Source organism: Carcharodon carcharias, chromosome 12 (assembly GCF_017639515.1).
Source record: "Carcharodon carcharias isolate sCarCar2 chromosome 12, sCarCar2.pri, whole genome shotgun sequence".
Classification (NCBI taxonomy): domain Eukaryota; kingdom Metazoa; phylum Chordata; class Chondrichthyes; order Lamniformes; family Lamnidae; genus Carcharodon; species Carcharodon carcharias.
This window is the reverse complement of record NC_054478.1, coordinates 15,095,537-15,119,357: the sequence shown is the minus strand read 5'-3', so window position 1 is coordinate 15,119,357 and position 23,821 is coordinate 15,095,537. Positions and strand designations below refer to the sequence as shown.

General features: G+C 44.0%; 1 protein-coding gene across 5 annotated transcripts in view; it reads right to left on the bottom strand.

The window, feature by feature from the left end:
- Window positions 1-4,720: 4,720 nt before the first annotated feature.
- The window catches only part of LOC121285180 (C-X-C chemokine receptor type 2-like), a 65,136-nt gene continuing 46,035 nt past the window's right edge, over window positions 4,721-23,821 (bottom strand). For 2 of the 5 annotated variants that reach the window (XM_041201436.1, XM_041201438.1), the window contains 2 exons: window positions 22,597-23,033; window positions 4,721-6,447 (listed from right to left, as the gene is read on the bottom strand). In XM_041201436.1, the coding sequence (XP_041057370.1) occupies window positions 5,368-6,444 (1,077 nt within the window). In that variant the 5' untranslated portion in view covers window positions 6,445-6,447; window positions 22,597-23,033 and the 3' untranslated portion in view covers window positions 4,721-5,367. Of the gene's footprint in view, window positions 6,448-6,561; window positions 6,677-22,596; window positions 23,034-23,821 lie in introns of those variants that run through there. The other 3 variants (XM_041201439.1, XM_041201437.1, XM_041201440.1) reach the window with 2 other exon arrangements.

Here is a 23,821-nt window from a genome sequence, read left to right as displayed (position 1 = left end):
CAAGAATGGTTCCGGGGTTGAGAAGCTCAGCTATGAGGATAGATTGGAGAGCTTGGGACTGTTCTCCATGGGGAGGAGAAGGCTGAGAGGAGATTTGATAGAGATGTTCAAAATCATGACGGGGCTGGACAGAGCAGATAGGGAGAAGCTGTTCCCACTTGTAAAAGAATCAAAAATGAGAGGGCACAGCTTTAAAGTGATTTGCAAAAGAAGCAAATGTGACGTAAGAAAAAACTCTTTCATATCAACGAGTGGTTCAGGTCTGGCATGCAATGCCTGGAAGTGTGGTGAAGGCAGGTTCAATTGAGGCATTCAAGAGGGCCTTAGATGATTATTTGAATAGAAACAATATCCACGGGTGCAGGAAAAAGGCAGGGCAATGGCACCAGGTCATAATGCTCATTTGGAGAGCTGGTGCAGACACGATGGGCCGAATGGCCTCCTTCTGCGCCGTTAAAATTCTGTGATTCTATGCTACTAGAATATAGAATACTAGAACACCTACTTTGCAAATATTAAATTATTTTACCTTCCATTTTAGCAGGGTATTAATGCATTTATTGTTTATTTTAAATGGCAAAATTGTGGAAAAAATTTGTATCCCTGCAGCTGACAGAGAGTAACCTTTCATGACGTTACTGTGGATACTCCCAATACCTCTATGAATACAATGGTTCCCTCTGTGAATGCAAATTTCCTCTTTTGAAATATTCATTTCTGAATGGACCCATAAAATCAATAATCCCATGAATCTGCTTAGGTTTCTCCCTTGCTAGTGTTCTACTTCACTCTCCAGTCTGGATTTTCACTACTCTTTCATGCTCACCCAGTCTCCTGATATCTTATTCCTTCCCATGGTTTAACCAGTCTCTGTTTCGACCTACTGTCAACACTTTTAAGTCCATGTCACGGACACTTTAAAATGTGTTTTCCCAAAATCACTCATGAACCCATTTATATGTGAATGTGTATATTTTACTCTTGGAATCAGTGAGTCAATTTAAAATAACCTAGCAGCAAGCCTTTTTCACTTAAAAAGAAAAGGTTAGTTTATTTCACACTATTGCTCTGGAAGTTACTTAAGAAAAGATAGCCACTAACACATACACACACAAAGATTAGTTACAGTTGAAGATAAAAATGATACTTATGAAAATTGAATCAGCTCAGTCTCTATTGCTCGATGCAGGCCTGGTATTTTTGAAGGCAAAATGTTGCCTTGTTTGAAGTGAAGTTTTTGAGGTTGTAGGATCATATTAGCAGCTGCGATGGCTTCCACAGTTGAATGGCTAGAGATACTTTCACAGGTATGCTTGGTAGAGGGAACAGGATACAGGCAAGAGAGAAGGTTCCTTTCTTCTGGTTCTGTAGGCCCGGCACTTTCAAACTGCCCAGTTCCTTACAACAGAACCCTTGGCTGTTTTCTGGATGCCTTTCTCTGTTCTCCATGTTGAGGAGCAGTTTCTGTTTCTCTGAAAATGTTTCAAGATGGTTCTGTCTCTAAGCAGCTTGCTCTGTCTTTTCGGTACTTTTGGCAGGAAGCCAAACTGTATAAAATGCCAAATCACGTTCAAAGAAGGAAACTGGTTAGCCCATGTCTGGGTCTTACCCTAGCCATTGTCTTTTTAGCCAAGGTCATTAATTTTTAAATGTGCCAGCCATTAACTTGAACGTCCCAATTTTTCCATAGTTGTTGAGATAGGAAGGGGCAGTTCACATTTCCAGTTGTGTTATAGAAACAGTGTGCAGAGGTACGAGGAAAAGGCAGGAGACTGGAACTAAGTTAAAATGCTCAGAGAGCCGGTGGAGATGCAATGGGCTGAAAGGTCTCCTTCTACACCGTAACAATTCTGTGATGCTGTGAAAGTTGTCGTCTGTTTAAGGACTCAAGTTTCAAAAGTCTTTTCATGTCTGGGTGTGTATGCTTCTAATCCACCCCAGAGCCTTCCGGAAGCTTGACATCATTGCAGTTGTAAAGTCAGGTGTCCCCTGGCAGCTATTTTAAGGTCCACCATATCCATTTTTAGAAGAGACTGCAGTTTTTTACAAAATCTATAACACATAACTACACTGTGCCCCTCCCAATGAAGAAAAAATGAAATTCCATTTTCATTTTTTTTACAAGGTTTCTTTGTGAAGCTAAGTATAAAAGAAATAGATACGCTCTGGAATTTTTGATAAATGCATAGTTGGCTGATTAATACAGTTTCATATTGCATTCTTTCTCTCTTAATATTTCTTATCTGGTGGATGGCTTTCACAACAGAACAATGAATTTCCAGAATCGGTGACAACATCAGTCATAGAATTCTTAAAGCTGTTATCATTTGAAGAAAGTTTAGAATCCATGCTGGTTCCTAGAGATAGGTCAAGTTTCACTTTTAGTTGCCCTTGACATGGAGTCTTATAATATACAAATTAACTTGCCTGCTTGGGGAAAGGTGTTGCAAAGCTATTAATGCTTGCTTGGCTGTATCCAAAACCCAGGATCTTGTTAATTCAGGTGCCAGCTCACTCATGATTCAGATTTCTAGGTTGATGGGGTGGGGTATATTTGTTTAGGAGCCCTGGGAGATGTCACTAACACTTGAACTTCCTTGTGGGCTGTTACAAGCAATGATTTCCCCAGTTCAGTTACTGTGGGGATGTGTTGGTCCTCAGTCTGCCCCATGTCTTTTGGGACATCACTGTTCACAAGTGGCTGGCTGGCTTCTGCTGCCCTGCCCTGTGGCTCTTCAACTCATTGAGGCATCTCTCTCACTATCTGTTTGTCTGTTTGGGAACTCTCCTGGTCCCCCTCTAAACTCGGAAATAAAGCTTCTGCGAGCCACACTTCAAGCAAATCATCAAACTTTATCTTTCCTGTTTTAACAATTTGACTTCCCTCAGGCTCTTCAACTAAGTGTTGCATCTCCCTCACTTTCTCTTTGCCTGCTTGTAAAGTTCTCTGGCCTGTTGAACTCTAAAAAGATGGTGTCAGCCAATCCGTTTTTCTGGGTCACCCTCTTCATCTTTTTTAAATTCCATGGGTCCTTTCTCAAACTCTTTTAATCCTACCGGCCTGGTTTTGGTCCTTTTAACTTCTTTGGGTTCCATCCTGACCCTTTTTAACTCAGCTGGCCTGGTCTCAACCTCTTTTGATTCAAGTGGCTTCTCCTGAGCCACTTCAACCCTCATGGGTTCAATCGCCCTCTGCAGGGCTCTGAACCTTTCCCAGCTTTCTGCACCTCGGCAAAATTCTACTGTATTTTTTGGTCTTATCAGTCTCTCTGGATTGTCCTTGAATTTTTGGAGTAATACCCTCCAACCTGCTAGCTCGTTCCCCAATAAAAGGTCAATCCCTTGCCTAGGCACATTTAGGATCTCACCCACCATTACCAACCAACCTGTAACAATCACTCTTTAAGTGATTTATTTCATAGCAGCACCTCGGTACGTTCTTCAGTGAGTCCTTTGACTAGTACACTGAGATTTGTGGGAAATCTTCAATTCTCCCCACTAGCAGTGTCTGTAAGCACCCTGTATTTCGGACAATGATAGTCTCCTTTTGTGGGAGAAACACCAGGGGCCATCTTCCCCTTGAATACAAAATCCTGAGAGGTATCTGTTCCCTCTGTTGTGTTTGCACAGAGACTTACAACTCTTATGACTACAGATACAGTTCCCTGTGACTTTCTTAGTGTGTCAGCAATTTTCCTTGATATGTCCTGGCTTGGAAGCAGGCAGGGCTCAGCCCTGCAGGTCTGTCTTCTAAGCCTTGATTTTAATAGTTGGGGATTGGTTTTCTATTTTCTATTAGTTTCTATATGCGTTCATAGCATTTTAATGACCTGAACCTGGAACCCCAAGTCTCTCTGGGCCTCCACTGTGTCTAGCATTACACCATTTAGAAAGTGCACTGTTCTATCTTTTTCAGGTCCAAAGTGGATTACTCCACATTTGCCAACATTGAAATCAATTTTTTAATCCATTAATTTTCTGAATAGATTCTGAATAGCTACTAGAATTTGTTCAAAGTCGAGATTTCCTCATCCAAAAAGCCTGTCATCCGTATATAAATGAAACTTCCTGAAACCAATTGCTGTTCTTTGTTTTTTACCGCTAAAGTACAGTTCCATAGATCCCAGTACCTCACCCAGTGACCACTCTGAATATCTCTGGTTGTACAGGGAAAGAATATGTCACAACAGAGTTTATACTTGTCTTTATCCAAAAACAACACACGCATACTCCCAGAAGGGATGGTTTGGGGGGTGGGGTGGTGTCACTGAATGGTAATTACAAACTGAATCCATGGCTGTTCTTCTCCTTTCCCTGGTAGAGGAATGCTGGGGCTAATTGTAACATTACTCTTGTCACTGCGGTTGAGGATCATTTAGAAGAGGCATTCTGCAAGAACTTTGTTGCTAAAGGGTTTCAATCTGAATAACGAGAATACCCTGGAGTATTGGCAACATGCCTACACCAAAGTATAGGTGGAATAGGGTCAACTCTGAAAATGGTGTGCTTGAATAAATGCTGCAAAGTTCCATATCTGGGTCTAATTCAATTCCATTATATTCAGGGTAAAAACTGTGAAGCAAATGACCCATGTGACTGATATCAATTAAGAAACAAAGCATAGCCTGAGCTCAGAGTATTAGCAACCAGCAACATTATGAGGTCGATAATGCAATGGGGACAGATGTATTATTGGAATAAAGGTTTTATGCGATCCAAACACATTGCAAAAACCCAAGCTTTATTACTGACAATCATACATTGAATACCAACAAAGTGAAGCATAAAAAGAAAAATGCTGGAAAAAAAATCAGCAGGTCTAACAGCATCTGTGTGGAGGAAAACAGAGCTAAAGTTTTGAGTCCGTATTACTATTCTTCAGAGCAGTGAAGCATCTAGGAGGGAAGTCTTGTGGTGCAATGGGTAGCATCCCTGCCTCTGATCCAGAAGCTCTGGGTCCAGGACTTGATAGCCATAGAAGGTGCATTTAAAACATGGTCAAACAGATCGATTATTGACCTGCAAATCCTCCCAACACACAGTGGTAGGTGGTAAGAGTGGGAGAGTTTCCTGATCAGCCATGCTTGATGCAGAGTGGTGCCCCTCAAGCCATAACTTCAGGCTAGCGACCTATTCTAGGAAATAAGCTACAGAAACAGACATAAGCACATGTTTTGTCTGCCTCATGTGTATCCACACGCAAGAAGAAGAACCACCCAGAAAAGAGCTTATTTACTTTGTTCAGAACTGAAACATGCCAAACAATGTTACTTGATTTAATTTTTTAGGAATTTCATTCCATTTATCTCTTCATATTTTTCATCTTCCAACTTTCTAATTGGCCTGATCATTTCCATTACAAGGAGTCTATATTGTAGTTTCAATGAGTCCGGATACAGATGTGGAGGATAGTGATCCCCTGTACTGTGACTTGGCACTTTGTTTAATGCATCCTTTATTAGCCAAGAGTTTGAGCAGGTTCTTCCTGAATTTCACCCCAATGAATGCGTATAAGATTGGGTTAATGCAGCTGTGCAGGAAACCCAAGGTTTGGGTTGCAAACATAGCTTCATCAATATGATAGCGTTTGTCACATGTATCAACGATGAGTTTGCTCCTCAATAGTGTGTCAACAAACACAGTAATATTGTGCGGTAGCCAACATATCAGAAAAGCCAGCACAACCGCTATGATGACTTTCATGGCTTTCTGTTTCTGGAATCCCTTTGTCTGACACAGTTTCCAGATCGTCACACTGTAGCAGAAGGTCATGACAGCCAGTGGAATGAGGAACCCAATAAAGTGTCGCAAAAACCTGGTGGTTACTCTCCATGTTTCAGCCGATTCACCATCGAGTAACTCATAACACACCAGTCTGTTGAGACCAGGTACAGGATATTCACCCTTGTACAGAATAGGTAAAGACAGAACAATAGCCACCACCCAAACAGCAGCACAGTGCAGCTTAATTAGAAATGGTCTCTTCTGGTTGTGAGTCCGTATAGAGTAGACAATGGACAGATAGCGATCGATACTGATACAAGCCAGTAACAGAATCCCACTGTAAAAGTTAACTTCCTTTAACATGCTGATGATCTTACACATGGCATCACCAAACACCCAGCCAGATATGGCATCCACTGCCCAAAAGGGTAGGGTCACAGCAAAGAGCAGATCAGCCACTGCCAGATGAAGCAGGAAGATATCTGTGGATGATATTGTGCGTCGATTGGAAAGTATGACAACCATTACGACCATGTTCCCTGCCATAGCGAGGAAACAAACCAGGGCATAGACAATTGCAATTACCGTGTTGATTGACCTGTTTACCATGGGTGTACAGGGTGACATGTCTGGGAGATTAGTGTAGTCAGTAGAGTATGTATAATTTTCAAAAACATCCCCAAAGTCGACATCATTAAGTTTGAATTTTTGGGCGGCCATTTTCTGAAAGAAAGAATAGAACAAGGAGTGAGAATAATTTTAAGGTGTAATATCAGATTAGTATTGTTATACCATGTATGTACAATGAATATTGAAGATTTATTTGCACAGGACTACCTGAAACTATTTTTTTTGTGAAACTGTAATCACTTGATTCTTCAGGAACTCTGCTTTCCTCCAGATTTTGGCCTCTTGTGCATCTCCAACTCCTTCAAATCACCATTGACGACTGTGCCTTAAGATGTCAAGGTTTTAATCTCTGGAATTCCCTCTGTAAAATCTCTATTTTTCTCACATTTTTTTAAGATGCAGACAAACCTGCCTCTTTGACCAGGTAACAGTCACCAATCCTAACATCTCCCCATGTCCTCTATAACCAGAGTGCACCCTTATTTATACAATTTTATTCAAATGTAGTGAGAAATATAGGGTTGAACAGAAACCTGTGCCATTGTACTTTATTAGAGTATACAACTCCCATCACTTAAAGTTAATGTTAATACAATTTGCCTGCACTAGGCAGCAAAATGTACTTGCATTTAGGGAGAATCCACATCAGACAAATCAGACAGTCTGCTCGACCATGGCCAGGATGACCTCCTGTTGGGGAAAACAATTAGGGAATGCTTTGGCATGGGGGACCATACGTACAGGCAGGGGCTGCCCTTGCGAACCTGTGAGTGTGAGGGGGTAGGTGAGGGAATGGGGGTGGTGGTGAACCAGTCAGATCAGGTAGCCAGGAACAGTGTAAACACGTAGGAGCCTACTGCACATACACGCAATTTAAAGGTCTAAATTATGGGAAAAACAAAGCCCCGGCAACATACAACTCGGGACACAGGACAGTAGGCTCAAGTAAAGGACGATCCCGTAAAATCCGGGACAGTTGCTCACCCTGCCTGTGACATAATGGGCCTGAACTTACACGGACTGGCAATCAGAGTTGGATTGCCATCCCACTCCTACTTTCTTACCTGGAAACCTTCTCATTCCCTTCTCGCTCAACCTTGTGACTCAGGCTGGGTGAGAACTGTGCAGCTCAGCGTGCTCTTGAGGCCTTCAGTTGAGCACTGCAGAATCAGACGGAAGGAGGCCATGCCCCCTTTTTTACAGCACTAGCTGCCGTAAATCAGGTAAGTTTAAAGGTCCAGCCACTTTCAAGCCAAGGAAAGGTAGGTTTGTCAGGTAAGTGATCAGAATTGGGGGGTCAGACAGCCGGGGTTTTGGTGGGGGTTCTTGGACAGTCAGAGGTGGAGTTTGACAGTCAGGAGAAGGGTCAGACAGTCCAGGGGCGTTGTACCGTCTAGGGGGCTTGGACAATCATTGGAGTTGTCAGACAGTTGGTGGGGGGTGTTTGTCGGGCAGTCAGGAGCGGGGGATCAGACATTTGTGGGAAGTCGGGCAGTCAGGGGTGTTCTGACATTCATGGGGGTTCGGACAATTGGGAAGGCGGACAGTTGGGGGGGCAGATAGTGGGTGGGGGCTGGACAGTTGGAGGTTTTCTGGCTTTCAGGATGTGGAATAGTCGGGGGGACAACATTCAGGTGGGAGGAGGTCTGACAGTCAGATGGGATTGGAGAGTTGGGGACATGGACAGTCAGGTGGCATGAGGTCAGGCAGTCGGGGGAGGCGTAGGAATGACAGGGGAAGGGGAAAGTCGGGGGGGGGTGGGTCAGATAGTGGGGGTGTTGCTGAACAGCGGGGAGAGACCAACAGTTGTGGGGTGAGAAGGTGAGTATGGTGGCCATTACCAAGGAGAAGGGGCTAGGAAAACTGAAAGGTCTGAAGGAGGATAAATCACCTGGACCAGATGGATTACACCCCGGAGCTCTGAAGGAGATAGCTGAAGAGATAGTGGAGGCATTATTGGTGATCTTTCAGGAATCACTGGAGTTAGGGAGGGTCCCAGAGGACAGCTAATTCGCTAATGTAACCCCCCGTTTAAGAAGGGAGTGAGGCAAAAGATGGGAAATTACATGCCAATTAGCCTGACCTCGATTGTTGGTAAGATTTTAGAGTCCATTATTAAGGATGAGATTTCAGAATACTTGGAACTGCATGGTAAAATAGGGCAAAGTCAGCATGGTTTCATCAAGGGGAGGTCATGCCTGACAAACCTGCTAGAATTCTTTGAGGGGGTAACAAGTAGGTTAGACAAAGGACAGCCAATGGATGTTATCTACTTGGACTTCCAGAAGGCCTTTGACAAGGTGCCACACAGGAAGCTGCTCAGAAAGATAAGAGCCCATGGTGTTAGGGGCAAGGTACTAGCATGGATAGAAGATTGGCTGTCTGGGAGGAGGCAGAAAGTGGGGTTAAGGGGGTCTTTCTCAGGATGGCGGTCACTGACAAGTGGAGTTCCGCAGGGGTCAGTGTTGGGACCACAACTTTTCACTTTATACATTAATGATCTAGATGAAGGAACTGAGGGCATCCTGGCTAAGTTTGCAGATGATACAAAGATAGGTGGAGGGGCAGGTTGTATTGAGGAGGCGGGGAGGCTGCAGAAGGATTTAGACAGATTAGGAGAATGGGCAAAGAAGTGGCTGATGTAATACAACATGGGGAAGTGTGAGGTCATGCACTTTGGTAGGAAAAATAGAGGCATAGACTATTTTCTAAATGGGGAGAGAATTCAGAAATCTGGAGTGCAAAGGGATTTGGGAGTCCTAGTTCAGGATTCTCTTAAGGTTAACTTGCAGGTTGAGTCGGTGGTTAGGAAGGCAAATGCAATGTTGGCATTTATTTCAAGAGGACTAGAATATAAAAGCAGGAATGTGCTGCTGAGGCTTCATAAGGCTCTGGTCTGACCACATTTAGAATATTGTGAGCAATTTTGGGCCCCATATCTCAGGAAGGATGTTCTGGCCTTGGAGAGGGCCCAGAGGAGGTTCACGAGAACGATCCCCGGAATGAAGGGCTTAACATATGAGGAATGTTTGAGGACTCTGGGTCTGTACTCGATGGAGTTTAGAAGGATGAGGGGGGAATTTGATTGAAACTTACAGAATACTGAAAAGCCTGGATAGAGTGGACGTGGGGAGACGTTTCCATTAGTAGGAGAGACTAGGACCCGAGGGCACAACCTCAGAGTAAAGGGAAGACCTTTTAGAACAGAGATGAGGAGAAACTTCTTTAGCCAGACAGTGGTGAAGGTATGGAATTCATTGCCACAGAAGGCTGTGGAGACCAGGTCATTGAGTGTATTTAAGACCGAGATAGATAGGTTCTTGATTGGTAAGGGGATCAAATGTTACGGGGAGAAGGCGGGAGAATGGGGTTGAGAAACTTATCAGCCATGATTGAATGGCAGAGCAGACTCGATGGGCTGAATGGCCTAATTTCTGCTCCTATGTCTTATGGTCTTATGGTCTTAAGATTACAGTCATTTCAATAAGAACTTGCCCACATTACTTAAATGGCAATTTAAAACCCAGTTGAGCCTATTAACCACTTACCTCACTGGAATAACGCAACCAGAAGGCAATAATCCGCCTTCAGGATGAGACTTACGACAGGTGGGGAATCTGTTTTTTTAAAGGCAAGCTTGTCTGGATGGGTTTTTAAACTGCACCTGTGAGCAGAATCTCAGTTTTGCAGTTCAAATCCATTGACTGCAGAGACTGCTCATTTCAGTGGACAAAGTTGCATTTTGGATATTTTCTCATCAGAAGGACTCTCCTCTCGTTCAGATAGCTCTTTTGATTGTTCATTGAATATTCATTGAATATAACCCAGGGGAAAGGGTTGAAAAGTCTCAAAGGCGGATGGGGATCGTGGTCTCTGTTGGAGACACAACCTCCAGTGGGGAGGAGAGGAGGATTAGGAGAAAGAGGAGGAGAGGGTGAGAGAAATAAGAGATCACAGGGAGGCTGAGGATGCTGTGGGTCCTCAGGAATGGCACAGAGCTGCAACAGAAGTTCAGCAGAAGCCTAGAAATCCTCATTGGAGGCTCAGGCGACCATATGCTTCCCCAAAGGTAACGAGGCAAATTGTCATTTGGTAGTACAGAACTGAGTATTGCTGAAAGAAGAGACATGTCTTGCAGTCATCAGGACACTCCCAAGAATATAAATATAAGGGGAAAACAGCAATTTATACTATATGTGAAAAGAGTGCTGATTGGTTGGCAAGCGGTGTTGCCATGGAGAATGCACAACTGATAGTGACTCACAGTTAACCGCCAAGCATTGTTTGAAATTTAAACCAGGCAACTTGACCCTGATTGGTCAAGGCATTGCCCTGATGAATGAATCAGCGAATGGCTGTCCCTTATTTTGTTTAGCTGAAACAGTTGCAATGTATGTACATGTTATGTTCTTTCTGCCTGCAAAGAAAAAGGCCCTGCATATTAATATATGTAGCTTCCAGTACACGCAAATGCCCCACACAGCGAGCCCGAATGACAATCTTAAACTGGTTGTCAGCGTAATTCTTAGCCCATTAAAGATTATTTAGCAAATGTTGTCCAATCACATATAATGTTGGACACTGTGTTTTGAGTTTTGCAAGCAGGAGCTGGTTGGGTACCATCTGTACTTTGCCTATTGTGAACAGCGGCTGAGACATGCTGTTTGATATGATCCGCCAGTCTTTGGGACATACGGCCTACATACTAGCAGCACACTGGCATGGAAATTCATAGAAACATAGACATAGAAACATTGAAAACAGGAGCAGGAATAGGCCATTTGGCCCTTTGAGCCTGCTCCACCATTCATTATGATCATGGCTGATCATCCAACTCAATAGCCTGCTCCTGCTTTCTCCCCATATCCTTTGATTCCTTTCGCCCCCAACAATGATATCTAACTCCTTCTTGAAAGCATACAATGTTTTGGCCTCAACTACTTTCTGTGGCAGCGAATTCCATAGGCTCACCACTCTCTGGATAAAGAAATTTCTCCTCATCTCAGTCCTAAATGGTCTACCCTATATCCTCAGACTGTGGCCCCTGGTTCTGGACTCCCCCACCATCGGGAACATCCTTCCTGCATCTATCCTGTCCAGTCCTGTTAGAACTGCATAGGTTTCTATGAGATTCCCCCCTCATTCTTCTGAACTCCAGTGAATATAATCCTAACCGACTCAATCTCTCCTCATATGTCAGTCCCACCATCTCAGGAATCAGTCGGGTAAACCTTCGCTGCACTCCCTCTATAGCAAGAACATCCTTTCACAGATAAGGAGACCAAAACTGCACATAATATTCCAGGTGTGGTCTCACCAAGGCCTTGTACAATTGCAGCAAGACATCCCCGTTCCTGTACTCGAATCCTCTGGCTATGAAGGCCAACATACCATTTGCCTTCTTTACCGCATGCTGCACCTGCGTGCCTATCTCTCTCTCAATTTATAGCCATTCAGATAATAATCTGTCTTCCTGTTTTTGCTACCAAAATGGATAACCTCACATTTATCCATATTATGCTGCATCTGCCATGCATTTGTCCACTCACTCAGCTTGTCCAAATCACACTGAAGCATCTCTGCATCCTCCTCAAAGCTCGCCCTCCCACCCAGCTTTGTGTCATCTGCAAACTTGGAGGCATTACATTTAGTTCCCTCACATAAATCATTAATATATGTTATGAATAGCTGGGGACCCAGCACCGATCCTTGAGGTACCCACTAGTCACTGCCTGCCATTCAGAAAAAGACCCATTTATTCCTACTCTTTGTTTCCTGTCTGCCAACCAGTTTTCTTTCCATCTCAATACACTACCCCCAATACCATGCACTTTAATTTTACACTCCAATCTCTTATGTGGGACTTTGTTGAAAGCCTTCTGAAAGTCCAAATAAACCACATCCACTGGCTCCCCCTCATCAACTCTACTGGTTACATTCTCAAAAAATTCTAGTAGATTTGTCAAGCATGGTCTCCCTTTCATAAATCCATGCTGACTTTGTCTGATTCTGCCACTGTTTTCCATGTGCTGAGCTATTAAATCTTTTATAATGGACTCTATAATTTTCCCCACTACTGACATCAGGCTCACTGGTCTATAATTCCCTGTTTTCTCTCTACCTCCCTTTTTAAATAATGGGGTTACATTAGCTATCCTCCAATCTGTAGGAACTGTTCCAGGGCCTATAAAATCTTGGAAGATGACCACCAATGCATCCACTATTTCGAGGGTCACTTCCTTAAGTACTCCAGGATGTTGATTACCAGGCCTTGTGGATTTATCGGCCTTCAATCCAATTAAATTCCCCAACGCCATTTCCCTACTAATACTGATTTCTTTCAGTTCCTCCCTCTCACTAAACCCTGTGTTCCCCAACACTTCTGGTGTTTTATTTGTGTCCTCCTTTGTGAAGACAAAACCAAAGTATGTATTTAATTGCTCAGCCATTTCTTTGTTCTCCATTATAAATTCCCCTGTTTCTGATTGTAAGTGACCTACATTTGTCTTCGCCAATCTTTTTCTCTTCACATACCTATAGAAACTTTTACAGTCAGTTTTTATGTTCCCTGCAAGCTTACTCTTGTACTCTGTTTTCCTCTTCTTAATCAATCCCTTGGTCCTCCTTTACTGAATTCTAAACCGCTCCCAATCCTCAGGTCTGTTTTTTTTTAGCCAATTTGTATGCCTCTTCTTTGGATCTAATACTATCTCTAATTTCCCTCGTAAGCCACAGTTTGGCCACCTTCCCTGTTTTAACTGCCAAACAGGAACAAACAATTGTTGCCGTTCACCCATGCGCTCTTTGAATGTTTGCCATTGCTTATCCACCGTCATCCCTTTAAGTAACACTTCCCAATCCATGTCACACCATCGTCATTTACTTTATTAAGATTCAGGACCCTAGTCTCAGAATCAACTATGTCACTCTCCATCTTGATGAAGAATTCTATCATAGCCCCAAGGGGCCTTGTACAGCTAGATTGCCAATTATTGTTTTCTCATTACACAATACCCAGTATAGGATGGCCTGTTCTCTAGTTGGTTCCTCAACATCTTGGTCCAGAAAAACATCCCGTGTACACTCCAGGAATTCCTCCCCTACGGTATTGTTAATAATTTGGTTTGCCCAATCTATATGCAGATTAAAGTCGCCCATAATTACAGATGTTCCTTTATTGCAAGCATCTCTAATTTCCTATTTAATGCTATTTCCAACATCATCACTACAGTTTGGGGGTCTATATACAACTCCCACTAACGTCTTTTGCCCCTTAGTGTTTCTCAGCTCTACCCATACAGATTCCATATCGTCAGAGCCAATATCTTTCTTCACTATTGCGTTAATTTCCTCTTTAACCAGCAATGCAACTCCACCACCTTTTTCTTTTTGTCTGTCCTTCCTAAATACTGAATACTCCTGGATGTTCAGTTCCCATCCCTAGTCACCCTGCAGCCATGTCTCTGTAATCCCGACTATATCGTACCTGTTTACATCTATTTGCGCGGTTCATTCATCCACTTAGTTGTGAATGCTCCATGCGTTAAGGCACAAAGCCTTAAGGCTTGTCTTTTTAACATTACTTTTCCCACTATTTTTCACTGAGGCCCTCTTTGATTCTTGCCCTTGATTTCTCTGACTATCACGTTTCTTATTCCGTTTTCTGTGCTTTGTTCTTGTCTTTGATTCCCCCTCCTCTGACTCCTTGCATAGGTTCCTATCCCCCTGCTGTTTTAGGTTAAACCCTCCCCAACCATTTTAGCAAAACTTCCCCCTAGGACATCAGTCCCGGTCCTACCCAGATGTAACCCGTCCAGTTTGTACTGGTCCCACCTCCCCCAGAACCGGTCCCAATGCCCCAGGAATCCAAAACCCTCCCCTTCACACGATCTCTTCAGCCCGTATTCATCCGATATATCCTGCTATTTCTACTTTAACTGGTACGTGGCACTCGTAGTAATCCTGAGATCACCACCTTTGAGGTCCTACTTTTCATCTTACTTCCTAACTCCCTATATTCTGCTTTTAGGACCTCATCCCTTTTTTTACCTTTGTCGTTTATACCAATGTGTATCACGACCACTCGCTATTCATCCTCCCCCTTCAGAATGCCCTGTAGCTGCTCTGAGAGATCCTTGACCCTCTCACCAGGGAGGCAACATACCATCCTGAAGTTTTGTTTGTGGCCACAGAAACGCCTATCTATTCCCCTTACAATTGAATCCCCTATAACTATTGCATTCCCACACTTTTTACTCCTCCCCCTGTGCAGCAGAGCCAATCGTGGTGCAATAAATTTGGCTGTTGCTGCTTTCCTCTGAGAGGCTATTCCCCGAACAGTATCCAAAGTGGTATATCTGTTTTGCATGGGAATCGCCACAGGAGATTCCTGCACTGTCTGCCTAGTCCTCTTTGTCTGCCTGGTGGTCACCCATTCCCTTCCTGCCTGTGGACCCTCAGCCTGCAATGTGACCACCTCTTTATACGTGTTATCCACGATACTGTCTGCCTGTCGGATGCTCCACAGCATCCCTAGCCACCACTCCAGCTCTGAAACCGGGGCTTCCAGGAGCTGTAGCTGGAGACACTTCCTGCACACATTCTGGCCCTGGGCACTGGAAATGTTCCCAGCTTCCCACATAGAGCAGGAGAGCACACCACAGATTTGAACTCTTCTGCCATGATTTACCCCTTTAAATTAAATTAAACCTTTTGGAAGATACTTAATATCAAATAATATCAAGTACTTTAGGGCCCTTCTTCCCTGCTCCTCGTTGTTACAGAATATAGCTCTTACAAACGATGAACCACAAAATTAGACCTTAAAAACTATAAGCGATAAAATTAGTGAATACTTACCCAGCCGTACTCACAGTACTCAAAGGATCACCTCGTTCCCTCCTCACTGAACTCCCTCAGTCACCAAACTTTAACTTAAGCACTCTACTGCAGCCTAAAGCAACACTCTAGTGCAGACCACATATACCACATCACTCATTTGTGAAGATAAGCAGAACATCTTTTAGGCTTGACGGCAGCATCCTCTTAGTGTCTAATACCACTTGTGTTGCTACTGTATAGTAGCAGTGTGAAACAGCTAGCTTCACCTGTTACTCAAATTTGAGATACCTTACTCTTCCAGGGTAATCTGAGGTAGACTAAGCACTTTTCAGAGCTGAAAGTGACAGCCTTGGGCCCGTTCATGAGTTTGCATGATATACAGCGTGAAATGATCTGATCAGGGTAGCTGTCCTGCAGACTCATTCCAGGCAACCTGTGGAGACCTGAGTGGGACAGCCTGCTGCACACCATTGCATCAAGGTGTTCACCGATGCAATGCTCCAGGGGGCCGGCAATTACATCGCCTTCACCCAGGATGCCCAAAGCCAGAACAAGAGAGCTTGAAGATTTGTTGCCATTGCTGGTTTCCCCAGGGTACAATGAGCAATTGACAGCACACACATAGCCATTAAGGCTCCTACAGGACAGCCCTGCACATTTATAAACAGAAAGATATTCCACTCAATCAATGTGCATCTTGTGTACAACCTTAAACAGCGGGCCATGCAGGTGTGTGCCAGGTATCCGGGCAGCAGTCACAACGCATATATTCTTAGGAATTCTCAAATTCCAGACCCTTTCACTGGCCCAAATGCATTAGCGGGATGGCTTCTAGGCGTTGAGGGCTATCCACTCAAAAGATGGCTCATGATGCCTGTGAGGGTGCCAAGATCTGAGGAAGAGAGGAAGAACGAGAGCCATGCCAGCACTAGTGTTATAGTGGAGCAGACCATCAGAGTCCTCAAGAGGCAATTCCGATGCCTGAACAGATCTGGAGCTGCATTACAATACTGCCCCTCACATGTGTCCCTGATGGTCATGGTCAGCTGTGTCCTCCACAACATCACCATATGAAAAGGAGATGCCCTGGAGGATGAACACAGGCTAGAAGGAGACCAATCCTCTGAGGACGATGGGCAAGGATGAGGTGAGGGCTTGATGGCAATGCTGCTGCAAATGGCCCTGGCCGAGACACCAGGGATGCCTTAATATGCCAAAGATTTCCATAGTGCCTCTAGCCATAGCTACATAAGGGGTTTAGTGAAATATTTTCCCTTAATCTCCCAGCTGCAAAGAGAGAGTCCTGAAACCTTTTCAACCAAACCTTCTCCATCTACCCACACATTTACACAATTTCTCCTGCCCTCCCTCTACCTCTGAATTCCTACCTCAACTTTTAGACACAAGTCATACAGCCAGAGCTATCAATAAGAACATTAGCATGAAAGAATTAGAGTTTTGTGTTTATTCACAAGCCTTCAAGGCATAACAATGTCATTAAAGAAAAATGTCACCCATGTGCCCCTACTTGTGACCAAACTAGATATTTACAAACATGTTTACTAGTGCTTCAGCACAGTGACCCACCCCTCCTTGCTTGCGGCTGCACTAGAAAGAGGCATCTGATCTGCCATCCTTTTCCTGGATGACTTCAGTGGGCACCTCTGTGCAGCCATGGGCTTGAGCATCAGGCCACTCCAGGAGACTATTGCTGAAACACGTGTGAGTTCAGAGTCACCACAGCAATGGTTAAGGCCTGTGTCTATGGTCATTGAACAGAGGAGATGCTACCCCCATCAGAAGTGTTGCGAAAAGAACTTCCAGATGGAGACAGCTGCTGCTCATCCCCTGCCACTAGGACCAGTTGGTCCTCCCTGCCAACCAGTGAGGTTCCAGGAGCTAGGTGGGCAACCAAGCTCCAAGTTTTCATGTTGCCCTGGGTCAGTGCCCCTAAGCTCAGAGTCAGGACGATGGTGTGCAGATAGGAGTACATCCCAATGATTGCACCTGCAAAGTGCTCAGTTTGTCCCTTCAGGACAGTTGCCGGTCTACCTATGGGGGGAGCTTGGTGCTCCAAAGAGTGGGTGATCGCAGCAATCATGGCCTGGATAGATACCTCCACACTCCAGGCCAGGGCACACAACCCCTCAGGGATACCTGCCAAATCTTCATGGACTTCGCGCTAACCATCCAGCATCTGCAACCTTACGGACAACTCCAAAGGCACATCATCCAACTCGAAATCAGTCTCTGTATCACCGGCTCCTTCCAGGCTTTTGCTGGAGATATGAGCACCATTTTGCAATTTGCAGTACGCTGCTTCACTGAGATCCTCTATATCAAGAGAGACAGTTCCATTTCATTCCCTTTTTCCAGAGACAAGCAGACGGAGCCAGTTCAAGGGTTTGCATGGACTGCAGCCTTCCCCATAATGCAGGGTGCCATTGACTGCATGCAAGTTGCCTTCTGTGTAGCTCATCTGAACTTGGTAATCTTTATGAAACGAAAGGGATTTCACCAGCAACAGTTATGTGACCACGGGTAATGCTTCGTACAGATGAGTGCCCATTATCCTGGCAGTAATCACAATTCCTATATTCTGTGGTGGTCCCCTGTGCCATTGCATTTGATCCGTGGTGGTAAATCAAAGGCTGGCTACTGGGTGACAGTGTTAGACATGGCTCAAGATTCTAGTCTCAAACCTAGTCACACATGTGCACGGGAGGCCAACAATGAGAGACATTATTACAAGGAACATTATAAAACATACTATTGACATCCTTAAACAGCACTTTTGTAGCCTGGATCGCTCTGGAGAAGCCCTGCAATACTCAGCTGAACAGATATCGAGATTTGTGTGCAGCATGCTGCACAACCTGGCCATTGTGGAGGAACAACTTTTGTGATCATCGATCAGGTGAGAAGCTGAGGAGCCAGAACCCGAGGAAGAGGAAGTAGAGGGAGAGGAGGTGCCACAGGTAATAGAACAACAGGAACAGGAACCTGTACAAGCGGGATGGTCTACATCTGAACCAGAGCGGGACTAACGTCTTGCAGGCAGGTTTGCTAGTACTGTTGGGAGGAGTTTAAACTAATTCGGCAGGGGGAGGGGACACAGAATATTAGCAGAATAGGGACACATCATAATACAGTAAAACAATCAAGTCAGAGGGAGTATAGGTGCGTTAGGTTTCAAGGGAGCAAGACAAGGCTGGATGGCCTCTACTTAAATGCCAGGAGTATTACAGGTAAAACGGATGAGTTAAGGGTAAAGATTGACACTTAGAATTGTGATATAGTAGTCATCACAGAGATGTGGTTGAGGGAGAGGCAAGACTGGCAGCTCAACATTCCAGGATATATAATCTTCAGGTGAGACAGGGGAGGGGGCAAAAGAGGAGGAGGCATTGCATTATTAGTTAAGGAGTCAGTTACTGCAGTAAGGAGAGTTGATATCTTGGAGGGGGCATCGAACGAAGCTTTGTGGGTAGAGCTTAGGAATAAAAAAGGGACAGCCACATTGTTAGGTGTTTATTATAGACCCCCAGATAGTCAGCAGGAAATTGAGGAGCAAATATGTACACAATTTGCAAAGGTGTGTAAAAAAAAACAATATTAGGTGATTTCAACTTTCCCAACATTAACTGGGATAGACATCGTGTTAAGGGCTTGGATGGAATGGATTTCTTGAAATGTGTAGAGGAGAACCTTTTAGGTCAATATGTAGAGGCTCCAACAAGGGATGATGCAGTGCTGGACCTAATTCTGGGGAATGAAGCCGGACAGGTGGCTGAGGTGGTGGTGGGGGAGCATTTTAGTGATAGCGACCACAACGTGGTACAATTTAAGTTTGTTATGGACAACGAAATAGATAAGTTGCAAAAAAATGTTTGGATTGGGAGGGAGTGGATTTTAGTAAAATAAGGCAGGATCTGGCCAAGGTTGACTAGGAACAGTTACTTGTGGGGAAATCTACAGAAGAGGAGTGGGGGGCATTCAAAAAGGAAATGGGGAGAGTACAGGCTCAACATGTTCCCTCTAGGGTGATAGGAAGGAGTAACAAGCCCAGAAGGAGTAACAAGCCCAGAGAACCATGGATGATCAAAGATGTTCAGGATACGATGAGAAGGAAAAGAGAGGCTTTTAGCAGGTACAAGTGGAGCAAATCAGCGGAGGCATTAATGGAGTGGAGAAAGCGCAGGGTGGAGCTTAAGAAAGCAATTAAGATTGCAAAGACGGGATATGAGAAAGCTCTGGCTGATAAAAGTAGGGAAAATCCCAAGATATTCTATAAGTATATTAATGGGAAGAAGATAACCAAGGAAAGAATATGGCCCATTAGGGACCAAGGGGGCAATATATAGGTGGAGCCAGAGGACATTGCTAAGGTGTTGAACGAATACTTCACATCCGTCTTCACCCAAGAGAATGAGGATGAAGATATAGAATTCGGGGAGAGAGACTGCGAGGTTCTTGAGCAAATTGATATAGGGAGTGACAAGGTATTGGAGATGTTGGCAGTATTAAAAGTGGACAAATCTCCAGGTCTGGATGATTTGTGTCCCAGACTGCTGAGGAAGATCGCAGGGGCTCTGACCCAAATTTTTAATTCCTTTCTGGTCAGGGGGGAGGTGCCAGAGGACTGGAGAACAGCTAATGTGGTTCCGCTATTTAAGAAGGGTTGTAGAGATAAGCCAGGGAACTACAGACCAATGAGTCTCACGTCAGTGGCAGGGAAACTATTGGAGAAAGTTCTGAAGGAGAGAATCTATCTCCACTTGGAGAGGCAAGATTTAATCAGGGATAGTCAGCATGACTTTGTCAGAGGGAGGTCATGCCTAACAAATTTGATTGAATTTTTTGAGGAGGTGACCAGGTGTGTAGATGAGGGTCATGCAGTTGATGTAGTATATATAAGGATTTCAGCAAAGCCTTTGACAAGTGTTGGCCAGGGGCTGCAGCTGAACTGCTGACACAGGCAAAAGCAACTTTTGACCTGAAGTAACCTGAATCCAGTTACTGGCCTGAGCAACTTTTGAAACCTGATTCCAGTCACTGGTCTGAACTGGCTGGAACCAGTTTTGAAATAGTTGAGGGTCTTGAAGACAAAGGAAATGTGATGAGTCCTTATTTAGAAAAGTAGGAATGAGGTGATACTGCAAGTCTTGGAACAGAGCCAATGAGAAGATGCCACAGATCAGGCAAGCAGGCCTAAACCAATGGGAGAGAGAAAGCACAGCTTGAAAAGATAAGATTCAGTATTATACTGGAAGGATTTCGGGAGTGGAGCAGCGAGACTCTGGAGACCAACCATCGCAGAAGCAGAAGAACCTACGTCAGCAACATAGAGACGCAAGAGAGAGAGAGAGAACAGAATGTCTGGCCAGCATCTGCTCTCCTTTTCAGGTATTAGCTTTTATATTCTGTGACCACTCAAGGACTGTCAGAGAAACCTAGTGGGTGTGTGTTTAGATCCTAGTTTTGGTTATAAAACTATATAACCTGCTGTAAACTGCATGTCTATATTTAACCAGACATATAAGCTATATGTAGAGGATCTAACGACGTGAATAAAGTGAGTTTAGAGTTAAGAGAGAATTGACTCTTCTCCTCTTGTACTAAGCCAATAACCATTACCGGTGACCTCCGGCAACATAAGATCCCAAGTGGGACACTTATAAAGAAGGCAAGTGCACATGGGATACAGGGTAATTTGATAAGGTGGATTCAAAATTGAACGAGTTGTAGGAGACAGAGGGCGATCACAGAAGGCTGCTTTAGTGACTGGAAGTCCAGTGGCATACCACAGGGATCTGTGCTGGGTCCCCTATTATTCGTCATTTATGTAAACAACATAGATGACTAGGAGGGGTGGGGGGTAGGATTAATAAATTTGGGGATGACACAAAGATTGGCCGGGTGGATAACAGTGAGGTTGAGTGTTTTGAGCTACAGGAAGATATAGACGGGATGGTCAAATGGGAAGATAAGTGGCAGATGGAATTTAACCCTGAGAAGTGTGAGGTGATACATTTTGGAAGGAGTAATTTGACAAGGCAGTATTCAATGAACAGCATGGCACTAGGAAGTTCTGAGAAAGAAAGGGACCTTGGCATGTGTGCCCATAGATCTCCGAAGGCGGAGGGGCATGTTAGTGGGGTGGTGAAGGTGGCATATGGGACTCTTGCCTTTATCAATCAAGGCATAGATTACAAAATTAGGGAAGTCATGTTGGAGTTGTATAGAACCTTGGTGAGGCCACAGCTGGAGTACTGTGTGCAGTTCTGGTCGCCACATTATAGCAAGCACTGGAGAGGGTGCAGAGGAGATTCACCAAGATGTTGCTTGGGATGAAACATTTAAGTTATGAAGAGAGGTTGGATAGACTTGTGTTGTTTTCGTTGAAGCAAAGAAGACTGAGGAATGACCTGATGGAGGTGTACAAGATTATGAGGGGCATGGACAGTGTGGATAGGGAGCAGCTGTTACCCATAGTTGAAGGGTCAGCCATGGGGGGACACAAGTTCAAGGTGAGGGGCAGGAGATTTAGGGGGGATGTGAGGAAAACCTTTTTTACCCAGAGGGTGGTGACAGTCTGGAATGCACTGCCTGGGAGGGTGATGGAGGCGGATTGCCTCACACCCTTTAAAAAGTACCTGGATGAACACTTGGCACATCATAACATTCAAGGCTATGGGCTAAGTGCTGGTAAATGGGATTATGTAGGTAGGTCAGGTGTTTCTCATGTGTTGATGCAGACTCGATGGGCCGAAGGGCCTCTTCTGCACAGTGTGATTCTGTGAAAATAAAGGAAGGCTACAATGTAGGCAGCCTGGACTAAAAAAAAATGATTAATGACAATTGTGCAACATGAATGTTACTTGCCACCTATCAGCCCAAGTTTGAATATTGTCCAGCTCTTGCTGCCTGTGGGTAATATATGATTCACCAGTTATTGTATTTAATGATAAAACCTGACAAAAATCTGTTAAAAACAGATTTACCTAACTTAGGAACAAAATTCTAGAGTTGTTATTTATGTTGAAAAGAATAATAAAACATGAAAATATTGTGCATTGCTCTATTTCTATTTCTGATAAAGAAATTTCTCATTACTGCCTGAATGAGAGGCACATTTTTGTATTGAAAGCCCAAGAACCTTCCCATTCTATTCACCAACTTCTCTACTACCTGCACATCGGTCATTTTGCTTTGGTTCTCTTATCATTATTTTTGTGGATTCAGTCAATAAATTTCATGATGTTCTGAGCAGAATACGAGAGGGCAGCAGATAACTAAATGCCAATGTTTGCCAATATTCACAGAAACCCTCCTTCATACATTGTACAAGAACCACTGAAATAATCAGTTAAGTTGAACTGCAGAATAAAATCTACATACCTTTGCAAAAAATATTCAAATTTTCATGGCTGCCTTTAAGCTGATTAAATCATTTTCTTGACCAGCGCAGAAGACATTATAACAGGAGGGAAACTTTGTGGTTTCTATAATGATTCTGCGATTAGTGGCATGAATTCAGCTTTGTACCTCTGAAAAGTGAGAAGGATGTCCAGCATATGCTGTCAAAAGGAACTGAGTGTTCAGTTAGCAGGAAGAGTGTTACATTGCATAATTTCAAGTTGAGCTGTGGCTCAACTCCTTAGAAAACTCGCATAGATTCTGGTAGCTCTCTCAGAACATGTTACATGTCATAGCTGGGAAGTCAGGATGTGATTAGAAATATCACAACTGGAGTTGTACATCTTGGTGCTCGATGTGCGTGAAGGATATCTTTAAGGTCAGTAGTTGGATCGGAAGCAGATTCTCTAGGATGCTGCCTGTTATAGAGAAATACAAATTCAGAAAAAGACTTGATTTTTTTTAATGAGGCATGATACAGATACTCCCCACCCACCTGAGGCTACGTAATCTCCCAAAAGAACATAACATAAGAAATAGGAGCAGGGGTAGTACACTTGGCCATTCAATAAGATCATGGCTGATCTGCCCCAGGTCTCAACTCCTCTTTCGTGCCAGCTCCTCATAGCCCTCAACTTCCCGACATTTCAAAAATCTATCAATCTACTCTTTAAATACTTTATGTGATCCAACCTCCACAACTCTCTGGGGTAGAGAATACCAGACATTCACGACTCTCTGAGAGAAGAAATTCCTTCGCATCTCCATTTTAAATGAGTGTCCCCTTATTCTGTAACTATGTCCCCTAATTCGAGATTCCCCCACTAGTGGAAACATCTTCTCAATATCTACCCTGTCAAGCCCCCTCAGAATCTTGTAAGTTTCAATAAGATCACCCCTCATTCTTCTAAATGCTAATGAATAAAGGCCTAACCTGTTTAGCCGTTCTTGATAAGTCAACCCCAGGAATCCAAGGAATCAGCCTAGTGAATTTCTTTTGAACTGCCTCCAATGCCAGTATATCCTTTCTTAAATACGGGGACCAAAACTGTACACAGTACTCCAAGTGCAGCCTCACCAACACCCTGTACAGTTGTAACAAGACTTCCCTATTTTTAAACTCCAACCCCCTAGCAATACAGGCCAAAATTCCATTTGTCTTCTTAATTACTTGCTGCACCTGTGTGCTAACCTTTGTGTTTGAAAG